We start from the raw sequence: 22066 nt of genomic DNA on the forward strand, positions 1-22066 counted from the left end.
ACGTCTGTATTTTAGCAGTTAGTACTCCAAGTAAACTTTGATATATTTTATTTTTGAAAGCCATTTGGAAAGGATAAAAAAAAAAAAAAAAAAAAAAAAAAAAAAAAAAAAAAAAAAAAAAGCCACCAAATGGAACCAAGTATCTTTTAAAATCAGAACAAGATCAATTATGTGTAATCTCATAAAAGAAATGCCTCTAAAATAACATTTAATAATTACTTGATTTTGCAGAGACGGTTTAGTCCAAATATTTTAGCCATTAAATTTCACATGCACAGAGATTCCTGTTTGTCATCTACCAAACAATAGTTGAGCCACTACAGGGGAAACATTTTGAGAATAAGGAGAGCATTTGCTAATTACAACAGGTAAAATCAAAGTCCCAAAAATAGATGTTAACGTAGAATATATGATATTACTGATTATACCCAGCAATTGTTTTCACAGTTCTGATCATTTAGAAGCATGAAATGTGTGAAGTTTACACAAGCTGACTGAGATATTCTTGCTCCGGTAGGAGCGGACAGCCAAAGCTGATAAAGTTGTCAATAGCCGAAAGAATATTCTTGAAGTTCTCCATTTGACAAAGATTTAAACATTCTGCACCACCTGCAATAAACGGTGTAAATGTCAGGGGAGAGAAGAAAATGTGATATATATCAAAGCATCGTACAACATGTACAACATAAGTCACAACTACTCCACATGAACAACTTTGTTTGATTAGACGAGAAGAGAAGATTTTCATGAAACTTTTATTTTTACTTGTGAGTGTTTTGTTTACTCCCCTGTTTCCACCCAGAATTAACCTCATGTCAGCTACATAATAATGACAGGCTAGTATCCACTACTAACAATTATGGTTCTAATGGTGTTGTGGCAGTAGCAACCATTGCTTCTACACTAAAACCAATTCAACAAGATAAACCTGCCTTTGAACACCAGTAACAACAAAATCCTGGTATGCGCACCCCATAAAGTAACACAAAACTCTGGATTTGTGAAGGGAAGAACTTCTATCATAGCAATGAGTTTCAAACATATCAAAAACACTTACACAAATAATGACAGGTTAAAGGAGCTTATTCTTTACCTTTACTCTTGCACTTTCCCATTTACAAGCTGTCCCCGGGTGAAGCAGGAGAAGAGCCAAACATGAAAAACAGTGAAAGATGGGGAGTAGCCATACAACTGATGATACAATGGCCAGCTAACGTTCTGTATCTTTACTATCAGCAAAAGGGATATACAGATTCATTAAACCTTATCTGCCTGTGCCTTGTAGAGATGCAGAGGCAGTGGAAGCTTCAAAAATTAAGGAAACTGGTTGGCGAGCCTGCAGGCAAGCGCCTATTTCAAATGGGAGCAGTTTAGATCCATCGAACAGGAGATTTACCCCTGGCAGAACTACTTTGCTCTCAGCATCGTCTGGTTCAACTTTTGTTGTACTTATAGCTGGTGATTCTTCAATGGGCCTTGTAGCAGCCTCATAGACAGGAGTGAGAGCATACGACCTGCACTCATTGGTCGAGGATTAAGTACTCTTTGAAGGTCAGCCATTGTCAATGTCAAGTGGAAAACTGATACTAATTAGGAGAGGGTGCTACAACTTTAAGGGTACATCCAATTTATGCTCAATCACCACTCACCAGTAAATGGCAAATATTTCCTTTACGAAATAATAATAATAATAAAAAAAAACAACGAAATAAAAAAAAAAAAAAACCATAAAAACAGAATATGAATATATTAGAAGCACGTCAACAAAATGTAGGTACAATAGAAAAGAATACATTACCGGAGAATGTTGCCGTCGAAACTTAAAACCTCAGTGCGGCAACGTTGTCGGTTGGCTAGTTTTAGTCTCTGGTGTTCACTTAAGGCTCCAGTGATTGGGGAAGAAGGGTCTAAAAGTGGATTCCACCTTCCACTGGCATAATTTATCAGTTGACGAGATGATTCCTTTGCATGTTCCCTCTGGTATAGAAGTTTTGCCACAGGACCAGTTGCTTGGTGCTCTGCACAAACTTCATGCAACCTTTTCCTTATAACTTGCATTGCCTCATGATGCTCATTGAGTGAATCTGCTTGAAGCAGTTGCGAAGAAACCACCCTCTTACAAATATCATTGCATAATGTCGGACTGAAAAGTGGAATTCCAAATTCCACACTCAGTGGCACCCATTCATACTTCTCATCATCAGGAGCAAAGCTGTCTGATTCTCTTTCTTTGTAAAGCTTCAATAAGCGTATATAACCTACGGTCCATAAATCTATCTTACTTGACAAATCAGTCAACAGACAGTTTATCTTTAAAATCTCCTCAGTGCATAGTCCCATCTCTTTCCCCACAGGAGCAAATGCACCGTCAGAGTTCTTCAGGGGCAAAGGGATATCCAGAGTAATGATCCTTCCAGATTTATCAAGATCATACTTGCTCAGGGGCTGCACCAAAACAGCTGAGAACTTGAGAAGGGAGTTCAAACAGTGTAAGAGTATATTCCCATTTACCAAATTCCCTTCAAACTTGCCTCCTAATCCTCCAACAGTAGACCCATCCCAAGACCATATAAGGGCTTTCTCACAGCTTGCCAATGGCGCAGGAAGCAAGCGCAAACACTGTCCCTTCATTAGAACAACTGATAAAGGTCCACTAACCACAGATGAATAAAGTACAAGTTTCATCCAAGGTGTCATAGAAGAATAAGAGGGTGGGCCAAAGTGAATAGGGCCTGCAGGTCCAGGTAACACAGAAGAAGAAGGAAGAGGAACCATAGATACCAGAAGATCATAGTCACGAAGAAATAACCGATTTAATGTTTCCGGTGCAAGAGAAGCCAAGCTCTCACAGCGCAGAATATCCACGCGATATCTCCTTTTCCTCTTTGAATTTTCTTCTACAGAAGTTGAAACTTCGGTTGGCAAAAATTTCCCTTTGTTCTGTTCATTAGGGTCTGGATTAGAGTCCTCACCCAAGCTATTTTCCGATAAAGTAGTAGAATCCACCAGATCATCAGTGCTTCTCCTATCAGATTCAACTATAACAGCATTATCCTGAGGTATTTCAGAATTTATTGTATCCTCTCCATTATTCTCAGCTTCTCTTGATATAGAGTTCAGAAATTCCTCATTTATCACATTATCCACTGCAAGGGAAGAGGCCTCTTCACTTGTTGAAGATTGCAGTTCCATTTTACTGCTTGCTTCAACATTTACATTTGCTGAAGATTGCAGTTCAACTTTGTTGATTTCTTCAGCATTTACAATTGTACTTACTCCACCAGACTGTAAACACTGGAGAATCAAGCGGAGGCTAAATGCATGATTGGCAAATTCCTGCAGCTCTCCCTCGAATTTCGTCCCCTCTAATGTGGTAAGATCCTTGCAAAGTTCTGCTATGCTGGCATCACCCAGTTTTCCGGCTTCATATAGTGTCACAGCATGAGATTTCAAACCTGCAAGGACAATGCAAAGCAATATAACAAACGATGATGGGTTCTATCACTGGTATTTGTGGTTGAGATGGAACCTCCCATGTTCCGGGAGGGGGAGGGGTGTTGGTAATTGATCCAGATGAAACCTAATCCTCTAAATATTAACTACTCAATGAAGGCAACATTCAGACAATTTAAGAAAGGGCAAAGGAAAGTATAAAGCACGCAATAAAATAAACAACACCAAACAGCCTAAAGATCCTAATGTGTAAAAGGGCAAAATGCATAACTTCTAACCATGTTCAAAATATCAATGACAAATGTTCCCTCACATAAAATAACCAGCATAAAATTTCTAATCATGTTAAAGGGATTATTTTCTAGACAAATCTGAATCCTAAGGCATGAGAGGAAAAACGCAATCTCTAGCTGTATTAATGCGTGATCTCCAACAAAAGAATAAAAGGATACTCAATTTAAGAAATCACTCAACAACTTCAAAATGGAATTGACACGTAAATAAACCAACATGCAATTGGGTAACCCGGCATTTCTTTTGGTCTTCTGATTTTTCCTTTCTTTTTATGTTTTTGCGTGATACAAATCCCATAAGGGCATCTCCAATGAAGGGTGTAAACCGTATAGAGTGTAAAGTTTACACTCCAAATGTCAAAAAACTCTTTCCAATGGGGGTGGTATACCGTAGATAATAGAGTATTAGTTGATAGAGGAGGTGGGGAATTCCCCATCTCGCTATTAGTTGATAAATAGCTCGGGCGACTCTTTAACCAACATCCAAACAAAAAAAAATTCGACGTCACTTTAAGTAACGTCCCTTTCTAATTCTAAAGTAATTTTTTAACTCGGATGTCACTTAAAGTGGCGTCCCAGTTTAAATTAAAGAAAAACGTCACTTTAAGTGACGTCCCAGTTTAAATTAAAGAGAAACGTCACTTTAAGTGACGCCCGAGTTTAAAATCCAATTTTTATAATACTTCTCCATCGAGGAGTATAGAGTGTGGATATTTATAGGCTATTAGAGTTGTAAAATCTTAATGGCACCTACGTGGAGCCTAGGTGGAGGTGTAATTTTACACCCCCCATTAGAGATGCCCTAATGATATATAAAAAAAGAAAGGAGAAAAGAGAAAACAATTCCCATGAGTATTCTCTTGATCATTTCCTTAGGCATGAATTTACAAGATCAAGTTATAATCATATGAATTCAAAGTTCATGCTACACTGTATCAATGATTCAAGACATGCAATCAACATTTGAAAAATGTACGTTATCTCTAACAGTGACGAACAAACCTGGTGAAACAGAACCCATCATGAGATAGGATGTTATATTGGCATCAACAACAAAAGCAACACGAGCAGTGCCAGTACTTGTTTCCTCAGTCCCTGGAACATCTCGCTGTTGAACAGCACTTCCATCGAGAGACCCATTTGTTAAACTAATATTGCCATGGGAACCATCTTCGTCATCACCGAGAATCATATTAGGGGGCGCGCTAGTAAGCTGATCTTGAAGAACAGAGGCTGGATCGATTAATTTTACCGCCCAACCAAGACGACAGGCAAATGATGCAGCAGCCTGCAGCTGAGAAAGGTCAGCCTGTAACGTTGCAGCCAACTCAGCAACAGTGGCATTCTCACTTGAAACAACAAAAACAGCATACAATAACCTGCAGAATCCGATAGATTAGATTTTCGCATTGCAGCAAGCATGCAATGCAACCATCTATTTAACGTGTGAAGATTATTTTTTCAGCAAAAGTAGTCTAATAATAGAAATAGCAGCAGATTTGTGTTAAAAAGAAAAAGTAAACAAAAAAATAGGAGAAAGAAAGAGACCTTACTCTTCTATAGGATCTTCATACGACTGCTCCCTGTTGGAAACAAATCCTTCCAACCTGGAAACTGAATCAGTATAGTTATCATACCATTCACACCAAAATTTGCAAGAATAATTTACAAATTCTTGTTTTTATTTTTTTACTTTTAATCTGATCAGTAATGCTGTGATGTGAAGCATAGAATCACATTATTAAGATTGAGGGCCCAGCCAATAATCCCCATGTTTCTAGAGTTTCTTCTTTTGCAAGCTAAGTTACATTGACACGGATATGTGTGTCCGTATCTAACACGGATACAAAGTGTCTGACACGGCGAGATATCAAAAAATGAGGTATATCTCATACAATATGTGTCTGTGACGTGTATGACACAATCACATGGATACGTATCCAACACAGGTTATTTTTAAAATATGTCGTGTCCATGTAACATAGTTTGCAAGTATATTACTTTTTTAGGTTATTTCCTAAATGAATAAGGTTTCCTTGTTATCAAGTAACCAAGTTGTTATAAACAAAACCTTTGGCCATAAAGAGATTAGTTTTGACATAACTTGAAATTTTCAGATTGAAAGTTTGTGATTCTATCGGTTTGTAAGTCCTAGTTACTGAGGGTTATTGAGAGTAGTTTGTGAAAAGGATGAATAGACACCCATATTAAAGAAGGAAATAGTAACAAAATACAAGCTTACAAAGGGAAACCTCTTGATATATTAGATGAGAACATTTGAAATTTACCTTTAAACCGGTCATCGGGATACACAGGGACGTCAAAGTATATTAATCCACGACGGAATAGACCTCTTATGATGTCAGGATCAAAAAGAACATAAGAGTTTGCTTCCTCCTTACAAACTTTGTCAATCGTAGCCATTTCTTCTTCAGTGAGTTTCTGGAGGGTAAAAGTAGCATTTAAAGTCAGTCCTACTGAACCATGAGTGCACGATACAGGAATTATACATGAAATCACATGACAAAAGGTACAAAAAATGATTAAAAAAATAAAATCCATGCATGCCTTTAAACAGTTTATTTCATCAGTGAATGCTGTTCAGGTGTACCTTTTGTTTTTGTTTTAGATTTAAACTACTCGCCTCACCTTAAATTCTTCTAGCGTGAAGTTGACTAGACAAACTCCCCACCATGGTTCAGTTGCAAAATCTACAGGTTGTGTGGGTAGCAATTCCTTTGCAATTGACTTGTTCAGCTTCCACATAATTTTCTGGGCAGCTCCAATATCATAGATAGTAGTTAAGACAGGAAAACATGCAATCAATCAAAATCAAAATGGAACCATGGGCTCTTTCACAAAAGTGCTGATAAAATGTAGATTTCAAAGTGATATGAACGTAGAAAAAATACGCTGTGAAATTTTGTGAAACTCGGAAAATCTGTCACTGAAAACATTTGCAGAATTTTCAAAGTTTCGGGTATTTTAGCCACTCAATTAAATATTCCAACATTTTCGTAGGCCTGAAATGGCATTTTGTACTCCGGATATGAATGGGGAGCATTGTGTATGGGAATACAAGTGGGAACAACAAATAATTATACGTAACTAACAATGTATTTGGACTTGGACTGGACAATGTGTAATATCATGATATAAAACAGAAATAGAATTTAAGCATGTGGTAATTCAGAATACTGTTCCGGTAAAATAAATGCAACCATTGATGTACAAGTATGTTGGATGCATGAAGGTATCACACTTTGTAACCCATGCACGGAATAATAGTTTTCCTTTCTGAATTCAAAATGTGTTTAAGAATGTAACATGTGAGTAGACATTAATATCACAGACCAGAGATATGTGTGTATCAAAGTTCGCCCAATACCTTAGACCTGCACTTGTTCATAACATCAATAAATTCATTCCTTCCTATTCCAGTGAGCCTTAAAGCATCAGCAGCACTAAAATTTGGAATGCTGTCATAAGGTTGCTCTGCATGAAAAATCAAATGCAAAAGAATACCAATAAATTCTCTGAAGCAAATAATAGAATCTTCACCAAGCACTAAGATACTTTAAAAAAAAAGGTAAGAAAAGAAACATCGAGTATTAATCAGTAGATAATACAATGTAGACAACCAACAAAACATACAGGTAACCATACTGAATCATTTTGTACTCTAAAGCATCTTGTCCTACTAACTCTTTTCTGAATGGAAATTATTAAACTCTACATTTACTAGTCAAAAACAAAAACAAAAACACTCGTGTCAAAATGACACATTGACCAATAATCAAGAACAAATTTTCGGTGATACTTTGGAACTTTTCTAGCCTTAACACCTGATTTTGTGCAAAAATTCACACTTTAAAGAGAGCGTAAAGACCAGGTTTGGTCACAAATTTTTTTAAGTTACCTTACTTGGTACTTTTCATCCAAAATTCGATCCCACGCACACTAGGACTTTGGTTTGTGATTTACTGTAAGAATAAGCCATTAACTCAGAGACACCTTATTTGTTGGTCCGTTAAAAGGGTGAATGGGGCAACATGAATCTGAAGCAATCCAGTACTTGGGGAAAATTGTAATACAATATTAAGATGAAACACCTAAATATTTTTCACGTTAGAGCACATTAAATAAATATATATTTATATATGGGGATATATGGGAGGAATAGAGCCACATTCTCTTACGCCCACCTTGTGTACACATTCAAAGAAAATGTGGACTTAAAAGATTAATTAAAAGCTGATTTTTTGGGGACATTATCTCCTCACCGTTGAGAACATGCTCCCCAAAAATCAACTCATTCTAAGAAGTCTAACCTTGTCAAAACTAGTTATGAAATCATAAAATTGTAGGCCGTTAGATAAAAGTTCAAGATTGGGCACGATGTTTAGCATAGTTAGACACATTCAGATGAGATGATTTTTCATGAGGATGATCTTCATGTTTAGGAGATCATATCCACAAAAAATTAGCCCTTAATTCATTTTGGAACTCATGGATGTGTGCGGCAATGTGGGTGTTATATATATATATATATATATATATATATATATATAGAGAGAGAGAGAGAGAGAGAGAGACCAGCCGTACAAGAGAAATTGACAACTTATAGCAAGGAACGTTTATTATAGCAAGTCAATTAATGGAATAACCACTTCTATACTGATGCAAAAGCTACAATTGGTAGGATTCATAAAATGTGGACTTTAGAAAATGATTAAATAAACCTATTTGTCAGAAAGCATTAGTTTGTTACCATTTTTCATAACTTCAAAGATCATGTCACAGTAATATCTGAATGGTGATACTCTCATTACTCGGCAAACATGCTCTGCAAGGTGATACGGAAACAGCTGCAGAAAACAAACTGAAAAAATAAACTGCGTGCGATCCTCAATGAAGGAAAGTAAGACTAACCAGTATATATTAAAGATTGGAAAATCTGCAGTGTATGAGCCATAGATTCAGTTTTCCAATAGTTATATACCTACTTAAGCATACAATTACATTACATGGACTACTGATTCAGATTGCAGTTCCAGTCCATCCTAACATTAGAGATGAAACCTAGGTTACATGGACACGCCATATTTTGAAAAAAATCTGTGTCGGATACGTATTCACGTGTCCGTGTCTGTATCCGTGTCAAACACACACGGACACATATTGTATTTAATTTACCTCAAATTTCTGATTTACCATCTAATTTAATAAATTTATCCGTGTCCCCGTGTCGATCTTCAACTGCTCGCCGTATCCGACACCCCGTATCCGTGTTGGACACCGACACGCATGCCCATGTCAATGTAACCTAGGATGAAACTAACTGTAGGCTAAAGCATTTTAATCTTAGTAATAGCACTTTACTGACTAGGAAGTATTAATGTGAATACTCACAGCTAGATTTTTCCGCAAATAGCGCATCATCTCTTCATAATATTCGCCTTCTTTGCATACTTTACGAGCAAAGCAACTATTCCATTGGAGCCTCTTTCTTATACAATGGTCTATTACTCTGGCAATAGAGTTAGCAAACTGTTATCGACATAACTAGAGTATTCAACCAATAAGAAAAAAAAAACAAACCTTCTATGCCATTCGTCTTTCGAAGACAATGTTGCCTGAAGCCTCTTAGGAAGATTTTCCCAATGGCATTCCTCCCTAATTGCCTTTAAAAGAAGCTGTTCCTCAATAGTAGATGGAATGTGCTGCATCCTATCAAACTATTCCCTGAAACAAACAAACAAAATAATTTAGAATCTACAATAGATACTACGAGATCTAGATTAGACAAAAACAACTTTAAACGAAATCGAATCTATATAAGGTATCAGATCTAGAGAATAAGCCGTGGATCTGAGATCGAAATTTTAAGGACGAAGAAAAAAATGTTCACCTGATTTTGAGATGTGAAGAAGAAAATTGGAAATGAGACAAGTGAATAATCAGAGTTTTGGAGTTAACTTTGACCCTTATATAATGCTCGAGTTTCAAATGTTTTGACCCGAGCTCGGATATATCGGTGATTTAATCGGTTATATCGGATATATATATTTCATGTTTTCAAAATATATAATAGTATAATCATACCAAATATTTATAATCAGATCTAACTAGCTCAATTTTGGAATACTACAGATATAAAAATTACGTTAAATATTTAAAGGAATAATGAGATTGAGAAGTGATAATATTTATTAGAGAGATAATATAATAATTTTATATTTAACTTTCGTTAAGGGGGGAAAAAATAAGTAAACTCTTAGCTTTGTGTATTACATGATTGGGTTATATTATTATTAATATGGTTTAAGAATCCAATTTGTTAATTTTACGCATTTTTGGATGGAAAACCGATATTTTCAATAATTTTTTTTCTCGGTTTAGCGAGAAATCGGTCATCTCGGCCGATTAATCGGTCAATTCGGTGAGAAAAAGTTAAAAAACCGGTAAAAACTAATCGGTTTACCAACGATACGCAGATTAATCGGCCGATATATTTGATATTGATAGCATAGTACTAACCTCATTGATTCAATTATTTTATTTAAAATTAATATTCTTAACTTTATTTTTAACAAGAATAAAACTTATAAGGAAACAATATAACAGAATTGAATGAATGAAATATATACGTACATAAATGCAGTCGGGCTCGGGTTTTTCGGTTATTTGATATTCTAATCCGAACCCAACCCAAAACTGAGTCGGTTTTGATTTTACAACACCAAGTCCTAACCATGGATTTGAAATGTTAGCCCAGGCAGGACCAACAAAAATTGGGTTATAGCCTATCGGACTTGGGCTAACCCGACCCAAGTTCACCCCTAGTAAATATATATCGATATAACCTGATGTCCTGATGCTAGGCAACAATATGAGCTACTACGAAAGGTATATTGCAAGTCGACATAATTTAACCAATCCACTCATTCACTTCCTTGAAAGATATGTGTTGCTATTTCTTAAAGATGGAACTAGTATCTTGATTCTCACTGTTAATTAACCAAGCATATATACAACTATAAGAGAAGTAACTATGGGAACAAAAACAACAATAACACCAGCAGAAACAGCAGTAAAAAGAACAAGAACACGAACAGGCCAGAACAAGAACAAAAAAAAAAATACAGAATTGTTTGACATGGATACCCATACCAGCATCCACACCACCACCAACAGCGACAACAACAACATTAACATCAACAACAGTAACAGCAACAACAACAGCAACAACAACTATAGTCGGTGTGTTTTTAGCGGTATGGTTAGGCATGCAACATCAATATCTAGCTAGCTACTTCTTCATCGTGTTATGATTTACCAAAAAAAATCTGTATCAATATAATGCTCACTTTCTTTCAGAAGCAAATTTCTACGTGACAATTGATCCGTTCTCTGGGAATCGTACGAATGGTAGGAAAGAAACTACTTCCCTTAAATTTCCCTTGAGTTCTGATAATAGCTAGTAACTCATAAAAACTACTGTCTTCTTCAATTGTTCGTTAGATGTGGAATCATTTTTAATTACATTGGCTTTTCAGGAGGGGCTTCAATGGTTAAAGAACTGTCCGGATTGGCCGCTGAACTTGGATTGAAGCGATTTCTTCAACGCATATTGAATAAAATGGATGAGTAGATTCCTAATTATCTTCATTGTATACTATATGTAAAACATTAAGGTATCTAAGGGAACGTATTAAATGAACTAATGCAATAATCGAGCTTTATGAATTCTCCATATGTTACACCATGAACTTTCAACTATTCAAACTGCAATTGATGGAATACACACTGTCGCCAAATGATACACAAATTTAAAAACCCTTAACGGTGTACAAGTACTCCTGCTTGAGGTTTATGTCCACATTATCTGATGAATGAGGCGCCACACAATAGACCGTACCTGACCTTAATAGAATTGGCATTTGAGACAGAGAAACCCGAAGTTGTCTATCGAATAAGAACCCCTTCATATGTCTTGAACTGGGACTTCTTGCAACTTCAATACGGAGAACGGGAATGATCAGGTAATACACGCCAATCACACAGTTCCCAGTTCCCTGTTTAAGTAGTCCACAAACATTCTTTTCACACCATTTGCATCCGAAGGAGGTGGTGGACCACTCAAGCTGGACTGCCCTGTCAATTTTATGAATGTTCGTCGCAGGCTTCGAAGCTCTGGCAGGCTGACTGGTCTCTCGATGTTAATGTAGGCTGATCAAGGTCTTCACAACTAATAAACCACATATACGCATGTATGATAACTTTGAATTTTATAAATAGCACTAAGGATCAACTGAAAGGGATAAATGGGTAATGTAGAAAATGGATTAACCGTCATTGCTAAACTGGAAATTTGATTTAAAATGCAAGTCCATGCTTCACCAGAAGATATACTTACAGCATTAGGTTAAATGGTGCACAAAGAAAGAAAATAGAAGAACCATGCTAGCATGCAAAAGCCTTGACAATAGACATTAGAAACTCATAGATAACACACATGCATATAAACATGCAAGTTGTAAGTATCCCTACAAACCTATTTCCTAATATCAGCTAAAACGAAGAAACAATTGAAACGTAAAGTATTTGAGGATATTGTTATCATTTTCTCATCAAGAGAAATCCCATTCACAGGTCCTCCAAGTGCCTGAGATTGTGCTTCCACAATTGCATTGACCACCTCCTGCAAATATATATTAAAAAAAGGGCATTTCAAATCATTAACTAATTAAAAGGAAAACAATGTTATTTACTTTGCTAGCCTGTACTTACCTGTGTTGCTCGGTCCATCACATAAAGAGAATTTGCCTCCGTCATGCGTGCCTGAACACACCTTTTTGTTAGAAATGTAGAATTGACGTGGAGTACAATAGCATGAAGGAAACAAGAACAGTGAACGACCAAACATAGAGGTCCACTGACTAGGTACATGAACCAAAAAAACAAAGCCTACTTGCAAAACTTGGAGAAAAATAAAGAAAAATAAAAGGAAATAAACAAAGCAACTTCGAGTTCGCCATATTACATTCTGAGTGGCAATGGTTGGCTGGAGGACTTTAACGTCTCGTGATTTTGAGTCCACCTTTTTCGTCATATATGACACAGCATCGACAATGGCGGCAGAGGACTGCTGTACTTCATCTGATATAGCAACCAAAATATGCCACATGATAAATAGAATCATTTTATAACAATACATTTAACCTCTATGAGAAACTTGTAGACGAAAGTATTCAAGGAGTAACATCCTTCAGATTAGGAAGGCTACTTTGTTCTCCCATGTAGAACTTCCTAACTATTATTATCACAAAAGTAATTGCTGACCATCTCACAGAATTCTGTGGCTCTCAGAACAAAGTAGTAATAAATATTTGAATTCCAAACACAATATCATGCCGTGGAAGAAACCCCATGATCAAACGACAAATTTGATGTTTTGGAGAAAGTCCGCTTCCACTCTTCAGGTAAGAGACCATGGCATCTACTTCTGGACCAGAATTCAACCCCATATTCACTTTATAGTAAGCAAAGGGATCACCAACATGAATCTTATGTACCAATAAACTCTATCTACATCTATATCTTTTCTCAAAAATGAGACCTGATGCCCAAACTGGCAGATAAAAATGAGAAGAAGCCAGATATGATTGCAAGTCCTCTAGAACATTATAACTATGAAGCCTCTAGCACATTAATGAATCTAAAATCTTTTGTGTTGCTGATTTTCAAGTAAATCCAAGATTCACAACTTATTAATAGAAAATTATTAAAGCAAGTTACCTTTAGATGGCCATAATTCAAAAAGTGGAGAATCCCACCTATTTCGCCTATCTGGAATTTCAAATCTCCTCACCAAGTCTTCAAATCTGTTGAATCAAATGCAACCACGCATCATTTTCCATACTATTTATACAGGAAAAACAGTCGGTTTACAATATGGAATGTCTCGGCTTAGAACTCTAACATTTACAATGAAAACATAGTGTCTATAGAGCAACATGAACTCACATCTTATCATTATATGTTGACTCCCCATTTTCTCCACGCTTCTTGTTCCATTCCCTGCAAAGGTCTTCCTTTACATCACAATAAATCTGTAGAAGTGAAAGAAAATTGATGGCAAAACAGAATTGCATAGAATATACAAGAATTTGTTTACAGTGTATACTACGTCTTAAACCAACACATGATACTCATAAATCATAACATCATTGCATATTTTTATTCCTCCTGCTGTTAACAATAGAAAATCACATATGCATGCATGTGAAATATGTCAATTAACTGGGCTATTAAATCAGTGAGTACTCGCTGCTTAGCCGACCCGACTAACAATTTAATCCCCGATCACAATCGGGCTCAAAAACTCCCCGAGTACTCGGCCGATTAGGCCCGATTAGCTGATTAGCCAAGTAATTGTGTTCACTATTTCAACTATTTCAATGTTAAACATTGAACTCGACATTTCGCCGATTCGACCAACCTTCGATTCTGTAAAGTTCTACACTTTAATCATATTTATTTTAGTTGATTGAGTGTTTTAATTGTTTATTGATTGATTGGGTTCTTAATTGGATTCATTATGTTGGTATTTCAAAGTTAAATATATTTAATAATTATTTGTAAAGAAATATAGTGTTATGAAAAATCGTCCGATTAATCCTGATTAATCCCCGACCGATTACACCTACTCGCTACTCGCTCTTCAAACGAGTAGCGATTTAACTGCACAGGCAATGAACATTCGAAAACAATTATTAAAACACATTATATAGCAGCACGAAATATCGTTTGCTTGGATAGTTAAATGTGTCTTACCACACAGTATCTTATTCCAGCAGCACGAGCAAGACACCATAACTCATATCTGTACCCCTGATTATATAAACTAGCTTGATCATCACGTATGAAAAAACAAACAAGATATAAAACTTTCCACTACGACTCACCTTGATGTTGTTCAAGGAGTCGACTATAATAATGCTATCTTTTGACAAGGACCTATCAACTTCAGATCTTAGCACACCCCTCAAATTCTTTTCTGCAGTATTATCTACAATACAAACGGGAGGGTATGTATGTAATTAAATCAGAAAAACTATGGCAAACTTTAAAATTATTAGTTAGATAGAATGAGTGTGTACCTGCGTAGCTTTGATTTCGATCAAGATGAAAAGAAGATTCATCAATGATCCTGACCGTCGGATTGAGTTCCGAAGCACGTAGAGCTTCGGCAAGACAAATAGCAGCCGTTGATTTTCCACTACAAGGTTGGCCAGAGATTACTACTAACGCCATGAGGTTGGAGAACAAGGAGGCACAACTGTGAAACTGAAACTACTACTAAAGCGGGCCTTACTTGTGGGTCTTGGGCCACCAGTTTATATATCAGCGAACGGGCCGAAAGCCCACCGCTAGTGTTTTCCACTAGTATACTAAGTAGTGGTGCGTGAGCGGAGGGAGAGAAGTGGAGATTGAGAGTGCGTGGAAAGGGAAAGGGAGAGAGATGAAAAGAAAGGGAGAGATGAAGAAAAGAGATGAGGACGGACAGATAGAAACCAACCAAACACAATTTTGTCCGCATTCACCTGATTAGCTGATCCATATCGCGGCCGTTCTAGTTGTATCAAATTCTGTTGAAGACTCATACTAAGATGAGTTCGGGTTTTGAGTACAATGAACAAGTGTACATATATATACATTATTACACTTGAAAAGTTGAAATACAGATAACAATAGTAATTAGAATAGGACTAATGCCAAGTTAAACATTGAGTCACACATGAACTGAATGATGGCTATCCCCTTAATCAATATAACCTGAATGATGACTATTGAGATGTTCTTTTCTAAGGAACAATTCACTATCCCAAATTATTTCATCAACTTTTTCTTATGTAGTTTTTTTTTTTTTTTAATCTCAATTTGCATATTTAACACTTCTTTGTATTCTCATATTTATTACTACTGTGTTTATATTTTTTTTTTTTTTTTTTTTCCATTTCCAATATTTTTGTGTGACCGACTAATAAGGTGATAGGCTCAAATTTGTGTGGATAACGAGGTTCGAATGCATGACCACCAATGAATGCCGAGTTAATCGACCGTCAAATATCTTTTACACGACCACGCATAATTTAATAGCAACAATATTTCCTTTATACTCTACCACCAAATACAATGTTATGAAAATATATACAACTAAAATGTGCAATTTAGTACACCAACTAGATTTTGGACCCAGGCATACGTCCGGGATCTATTAAATATTTTGTGTGCTGAAAAGGCTTTACAAAATATTTCACACAAATTTTCGAATCATAATATATTTTTATTGAAAATAAACCGAAATACGTTAATGAGCAGCAATTATGGTGCATATGTACTTTGAAACTAAGGGATCAAATTGAAATAACATATTCACTTTGTGGTTTAAGATATTAATCTATAATTTTCAAATATAATTATCTTAAATTCGATCTAGCTTGTATAATAGTTTTATTAGATTTATGGTGATTTAGCGGCAAATTTTCAAATAAAAATATATTTTTATTTGAAATAAACCGAAATACGTTAATGAGTAGCGATTATGGTGCATAAGTACTTTGAAACTAAGGGATCAAATTGAAATAGCCTTTCACTTTGTAGTTTAGGATATTAATCCGTAATTTTTAAATGAAATTATCTTAAACTCGATCTAGCTTGTATAATAGTTTCATTAGATTTATAGTGATTTAGCGGTAAATCATCACCGCTCAACTTACGTACTAATGTGTACAAATCACTAAAATAGATTGATTGTTTTCATATCCTCAAAGAATACACTACTCCCACTTGAAAAGATTTATCACATTAACGTGTCCTACGAATGGGTGTCGTTATATTAAATTATTCTAAATAATATTAACAACTATACATAGCTATGAGATATGATAATTATATTAATTACTCATTTAATTTCTTGCACCACTCTCTATAAAAATGAAGCATCAAATCTTGATAAAACTCATCGACTTCTTTTTATTGTTAGGTTTAACAATAGAAATTTGATTAGAGTTTTGTGATAATACCCAATGTGGCGAAGATAATATTGAAGCTACTTGAATAGCAAGACATTCTCAATCACAATAAAAAAATTACAATAAACACTACTTAAAATGCAAAACTATATTTGTCGAAATATTTATTTCCCTACATATAATACAATATATGTTTTAGGGTTATTAGTTCAATTAATGCAATTGCATCAAGTTTATGATTTTTCATTAATTATTATTTGAGGTTAGTTTAATATAGTACGTTGCATCCAGTTTTCAAATTCTCATTAGTTATTCTTTAAGGTTAGTTCAATGCAGTTGCATCAAGTTTTCAATTTCTCATTAATTATTATTTGAGGTTAGTTCAGTGCAATTGCATCCACTTTATGATTTTTCGTTAGTTATTCAGTAAGATTAATTCAGTACAGTTATATCCAGTTTTCGATGTTTCGTTAATTAGTATTTGAGATTAGTTCATTGCATTTGCATCCATATTTCAATCTCCCGTTAATTACTCTTTAAGGTTAGTTCAATACATCTGCATTCAGTTTTTGATTTCTCGTTAATTGTTTTTCTAAGTTAGTTCGATAGTTTATAATTTCTATACAATTTGCATACATGTAAGAGTCTGCTTTTATAAACTCACTTTCGTTTTGGGTTCTTAATTACTCGTAATTACTCGTGTGAAAATGTTAAAAAAGCGGATATTTATGCTTTGATGTTAGTGCGATGCAGTTATATTCGACTTCCGATTTCCAGTTAACTATTTTTTGAGGTTATTTCAATGTATTTGCATATAATTTATAATTTCCAGTTAGTTAATATTTTATTTTAGTTTAATGCAGTTGCATCCAATTTTTGGTTTTCCGTTAATTATTCTTTGATGTTAGTTTAATGTAGTTGCATCCAATTTCCGATTTTATGTTAATTGTTCTTTGAGGTTAGTTCAATGCATTTGTATCAAGTTTCCGATTTATTGTTAATTATTTTTTGATGTTAGTTCAATGCCGTTACATCAAATTTATAATTTCCAGTTAATTATTAATTTAGCTTAGTTCATTGCAGTTTCATCTATTTTTCAATATTTCGTTAATTAGTCTTTGAGATTAGTTTATTGCATTTGGATCCAGTTTCTAATTTTCCATTAATAACTATTTAAGATTAGTTTAATACATCTGTATATAGTTTATGATTATTTATGCTTTGATGTTAGTTCGATGCAATTATATCCGATTTCAGATTTTCCGTTAATTATTCTTTGAGGTTATTTCAATACATTTGCATTTAGTTTCGGATTTCCCACCAATTATTCTATGGGGTTAGTTCAATGCAGTTGCATTCGATTTTTGATTTTACAGTTAAGTATTTTTTTGAGTTTAGTTCAATGCATTTGCATCCAGTTTATGGTTTTCCATTAATTATTATCTAAGGTTTGATTGATGTATTTGTATACCGTTTTCGATTTCCCATTAAATATTTTTTAAGGATTTGTATCCAATTTATAATTTCTCCATTAGTTATTACCTGATGTTAGTTTAATGCAATTGCACTCAGTTATTGATTTATAGTTAATTACTTTTTAAGTTTAGTTTATTGCATTTGTATAAAATTTTCGATTTTCCATTAATTACTCTTTGAGCTCAGTTAAGTATTTGAATCTAATGTCCGATTTCCTTTTAATTATCCAATGTGGTATGTAATACCAACTTCTACTAATCCATATGTAGTGTCATTTTAATTATCCAATGTAGTATGTAGGTTTCAAAGCACTTCGTATTCAATTCAAAAATTCGAGTTTCATCAGAGTCATCATAGAAGGTTTTCTTCACAGCCTTCCAAATATCTTGTTTCTTTTTCTATGATGAAAATTGTCTAGAAATCTCACACTTGTATTCGAATTAGGATTTGTTCTTAAAAACTTAGTATAATATATACGCAATAGTTTTTACATCTTTACATGAACATTTCTGCACGGAGTATCATTGACAGCACATTGTATACATTTTCCAGGTTTCAAATACTGACTTGATCATGTCAGGGATATTTTATGTGATGCATTTTCGAGGGCTGGAGTACAAGTGAAGAAGGAGGTTTTCGTGAATTTTTTTACTGATCCGAATGAGGGAAGATCAACACTTCGGCCTGTAGATGTATTGGTCTACAGTTGGTTTGAGTTGAGGCATGTGTGTGTTGACGTAACTGGAGCCTCTCCGTTGGTAGGGATTGGGAATGGAGTCTTTGAGGTGGGAGAAGCAGCTTAAAGAGTAGCGGCAGGGAAGATTGGGAAACACAAGGAAGCTTGTAAAGCTAACCAGCATTGTTTCCTTCCGTTCAGTTTCAGCACTTTTGGTTCTTGGCAAAACAATTTGATAAGCTCCTTAAGTGATTGTAGAAAGTTATGGGCTGCAACGTTATGACAGTTGGTTGTAACGACTTTATATTTAGGAGGAGAGCATTTGCCGTTCAGAAAGGACTTGCGGCACAGCTTGTTGCACGCTTGTCCTAATTATTTGTAAAACTCGTTATCATTATCAATAAAATTTCCACTTAAAAACAACAACAACAACAACAACAACATTTTCTTTTATTTGAAGATTATAAACTACAAAAAAAAAAAAACAACAATAACAATAATAATTTTCTTTTACTCGAAGAGTATATATACTAAAAAAAAAAAAAAAAAAAAAAAAAAAAAACCAGCAACATTTTTATTTTTTTGAAGAGTATATACTACAAAAAAACCAATACAAAAAAAAAAAAACATTTTAATTTTTTTGAAGAGTATATACTACAAAAAAAAAAACCATTAAAAATATAACAAATAAAAAACTCACAAAACTAAGCTAACATAACTTATTCTACTAAAATACAGTCGTGTGCACTTTTCTATAAGCTCCAAACAGTTTCCACTATTGGGAAACACATGGAAGCGTACAGCTTGTTGCACGCTTGTCCCAATTATTTGTAAAACTCATTATCATTTTTAATAAAATTTCCAATTAAAAAAAAACAACAACAACAACATTTTCTTTTTTTGAAGATTATATATACTACAAAAAAAAAACCATTATCTTTTATTCAAAGAGAGTATACTAAAAAAAAAACAACAAATAACAATAATAATAATAATTTTTTTTTTAAAAACAAAAAAATATACTAGAAAAAAAAAAAAAAAAAACCAACAACATTTTCATTTTTTTTTTTGAAGAGTATATACTACAAAAAACAACTATAATAAAAAAAAAAAAAAAAAAAAACCAACAACATTTTCATTTTTTGAAGAGTATATATACTAAAAAACCATTAAAAAAGAAAACAAATAAAAACTCACAAAAAACTAACTTCATCCTTATTCTAGTAAAATCTGACTTATTCTCTAAAAGTAAAACTATTGAAGTTTGTGCCATCAATTGTTTTCTATACGTGTTGGTCTAACTACTTTGTAATGCATTCTTCCATATGTTCTACCTCTTTACAAAAGATCTTCATCTAGGAAATCTAACGTTAAAGACCGTGCTAAAAAGTGTTCGCATTTATGTCCCATTAGCAATTCCCTATGTTTGTTTGTCTTATCTTTTGCATTATCATATCTTTTCTTTTACAAAGCTTTCATCTAGTAAGAAATGAAAAATTTAGGCAGTTTTATTCTTCCATAAGTTTACTTAGTGACAAAGTCTTTCTACCTCTTTTACAAAGCAAAATATCTTTATCTAACATTCATGGCAATCTCATTGGATGGAGATCATGTTTATTTTATGTGATGTTTTGGAGGGCATTTGTTTTATAATGAGGGAAGATCAACACTTGGCCTGTAGATGTTTAGGAGGAAAGCATTTTTTGAGGTGGGAGAAGCGGCAAAGAATTCAAGATTGCAGGGAAGCTTGTAAAGCTAACCCATTGTTTCTTTCCGATTCGGTTTCAACTGTTTCTTGTCAATTTGTTAACTAATTTGTTTTATGATAAAACTTCGTTATCATTATCAATAAAATTTCCACTTAAAAAAAACAACAACAACATTTTATTTTATTTGAAGATTATAAAAAATTTCCACTTAAAAAACAACAAAACAACAACAAAAATATTAAAACTATAAAAAAAAAATAACAATAATTTTTCTTTTACTTTCGAAGAGTATATACTAAAAAAATAAAAAAAAAAAAAAAAAAACATTTTTTTTTTTTTTGAAGAGTATATACTACAAAAAAACCAATACAAAAAAAAACTAACATTTTAATTTTTTTTGAAGAGTATATACTACAAAAAACCATTAAAAATATATAACAAATAAAAACTCACAAAACTAAGCTAACATAACTTATTCTAAAATCTGAATACGTGTGCACTTGTCTATAAGCTCCAAACAGGTTTCCACTATTGGGAAACACATGGAAGCTACATCTGACTTGTTGCACGCTTGTCCCAATTATTTGTAAAACTCATTATCATTATCAATAAAATTTTCCAATTAAAAAAACAACAACAACAACATTTTCTTTTTTTTTGAAGATTATATATACTACAAAAAAAAAACCATTATCTTTTATTCAAAGAGAGTATACTAAAAAAAAAAAAAACAAAACAATAACAATAACAATAACATTTTCTTTTACTCGAAGAGTATATACTAGAAAAAAAATTAAAAAAAAAAAAAAACCAACAACATTTTCATTTTTTTGAAGAGTATATACTACAAAAACAACTATAATAATAATAAAAAATAAATAAAAAAAAAACCAACAACATTTTCATTTTTTTGAAGAGTATATACTACAAAAAAACAATTAAAAAAAAAAAAAAAAATAAAAACTCACAAAAAAAAAAAAAAAACCATAACGACAACTTATTCTAAAAAATATGTTCGACCTCTTTAAAAAAATCTTCATCTAGAAATAAGCGTTAAAAGCCCTTCTTGAAAAAATTAACTTTTCCACTATACCAAGTAAAAGTGTTGTTTGTCCCATTCGATTGTGCTATCAATTATCTGTTTGTTTTCTTTGATATATTTTCATCTTCCTTTTGACATGTTGTCTTTGGACTCAAACTTTTTGTAATGATTCTTCCATGAATAAGTTCTTAGTGACAAAGTATTGTTTCTTTTCTACAAAGCAAAAAAACTAATATAATATGTATGCCATCTTTTCATGAACATCATCACTGAAAATACTAAAATCTTCCATTTTGTTTGTTTTAGTTGAAATGTGTGTCTTTACAAAAGAAAGATTTAGATTTGAGGTGGGAGAAGTAAAATCTAAATCTAGCGCA

General features: G+C 33.7%; 2 protein-coding genes and 1 long non-coding RNA gene across 6 annotated transcripts; 1 reads left to right on the forward strand and 2 right to left on the reverse strand.

The window, feature by feature from the left end:
- Positions 1-389: 389 nt before the first annotated feature.
- Positions 390-9774, reverse strand: LOC147500889 (FAM91 carboxy-terminus protein). 3 transcript variants are annotated; one of them, XM_086605887.1, is made up of 12 exons: positions 9658-9774; positions 9348-9491; positions 9159-9276; positions 8518-8614; positions 7135-7241; positions 6396-6518; positions 6035-6188; positions 5300-5360; positions 4749-5125; positions 1799-3455; positions 1094-1514; positions 390-609 (listed from the first exon to the last, which is right to left on the reverse strand). In XM_086605887.1, the coding sequence occupies exons 2-11, from the start codon at positions 9473-9475 to the stop codon at positions 1265-1267; spliced, it is 3072 nt and encodes a 1023-aa protein (XP_086462013.1). In that variant the 5' UTR covers positions 9476-9491; positions 9658-9774; the 3' UTR covers positions 390-609; positions 1094-1264. The 3 variants fall into 3 exon arrangements, with proteins under 3 accessions (XP_086462013.1, XP_086462014.1, XP_086462015.1); XM_086605888.1 differs by having other exon boundaries at positions 9348-9476; positions 9658-9715; XM_086605889.1 differs by lacking the exon at positions 9658-9774 and having other exon boundaries at positions 6396-6526; positions 9348-9478.
- A 908-nt stretch (positions 9775-10682) lies between these two features.
- LOC147500890 (uncharacterized) lies at positions 10683-11973 on the forward strand. The gene is made up of 3 exons (XR_015221188.1): positions 10683-11023; positions 11127-11177; positions 11306-11973. It is a non-coding gene; the product is annotated as an uncharacterized LOC147500890 (long non-coding RNA).
- LOC147500891 (KTI12-like, chromatin associated protein) lies at positions 11460-15148 on the reverse strand. Of its 2 annotated transcripts, XM_086605896.1 has the most exons (9): positions 14912-15138; positions 14717-14820; positions 14586-14642; positions 13776-13861; positions 13548-13633; positions 12793-12908; positions 12540-12590; positions 12362-12450; positions 11460-11971 (listed from the first exon to the last, which is right to left on the reverse strand). In XM_086605896.1, the coding sequence occupies exons 1-9, from the start codon at positions 15063-15065 to the stop codon at positions 11806-11808; spliced, it is 909 nt and encodes a 302-aa protein (XP_086462022.1). In that variant the 5' UTR covers positions 15066-15138; the 3' UTR covers positions 11460-11805. The 2 variants fall into 2 exon arrangements, with proteins under 2 accessions (XP_086462022.1, XP_086462023.1); XM_086605897.1 differs by lacking the exon at positions 14586-14642 and having other exon boundaries at positions 14912-15148.
- Positions 15149-22066: the final 6918 nt, after the last annotated feature.

The sequence above is a fragment of the Coptis chinensis genome, chromosome 4 (assembly GCF_015680905.1).
Source record: "Coptis chinensis isolate HL-2020 chromosome 4, ASM1568090v1, whole genome shotgun sequence".
NCBI classification, from domain to species: Eukaryota; Viridiplantae; Streptophyta; class Magnoliopsida; order Ranunculales; family Ranunculaceae; genus Coptis; species Coptis chinensis.

Coding starts and splice junctions, on each gene's coding strand:
- LOC147500889 (XM_086605887.1), bottom strand. CDS start 9,475: ATGCAGCACATTCCATCTACTATTGAGGAACAGCTTCTTTTAAAGGCA. Junction 6,519..7,134: donor TGAACAAGTGCAGGTCTAAG/GTATTGGGCGAA, acceptor GGAGCTGCCCAG/AAAATTATGTGGAAGCTGAA. Junction 5,126..5,299: donor TATGAAGATCCTATAGAAGA/GTAAGGTCTCTT, acceptor CGGATTCTGCAG/GTTATTGTATGCTGTTTTTG.
- LOC147500891 (XM_086605896.1), bottom strand. CDS start 15,065: ATGGCGTTAGTAGTAATCTCTGGCCAACCTTGTAGTGGAAAATCAACG. Junction 13,634..13,775: donor TCAACATATAATGATAAGAT/GTGAGTTCATGT, acceptor TTGATTCAACAG/ATTTGAAGACTTGGTGAGGA. Junction 12,451..12,539: donor TGATGGACCGAGCAACACAG/GTAAGTACAGGC, acceptor ATATATTTGCAG/GAGGTGGTCAATGCAATTGT.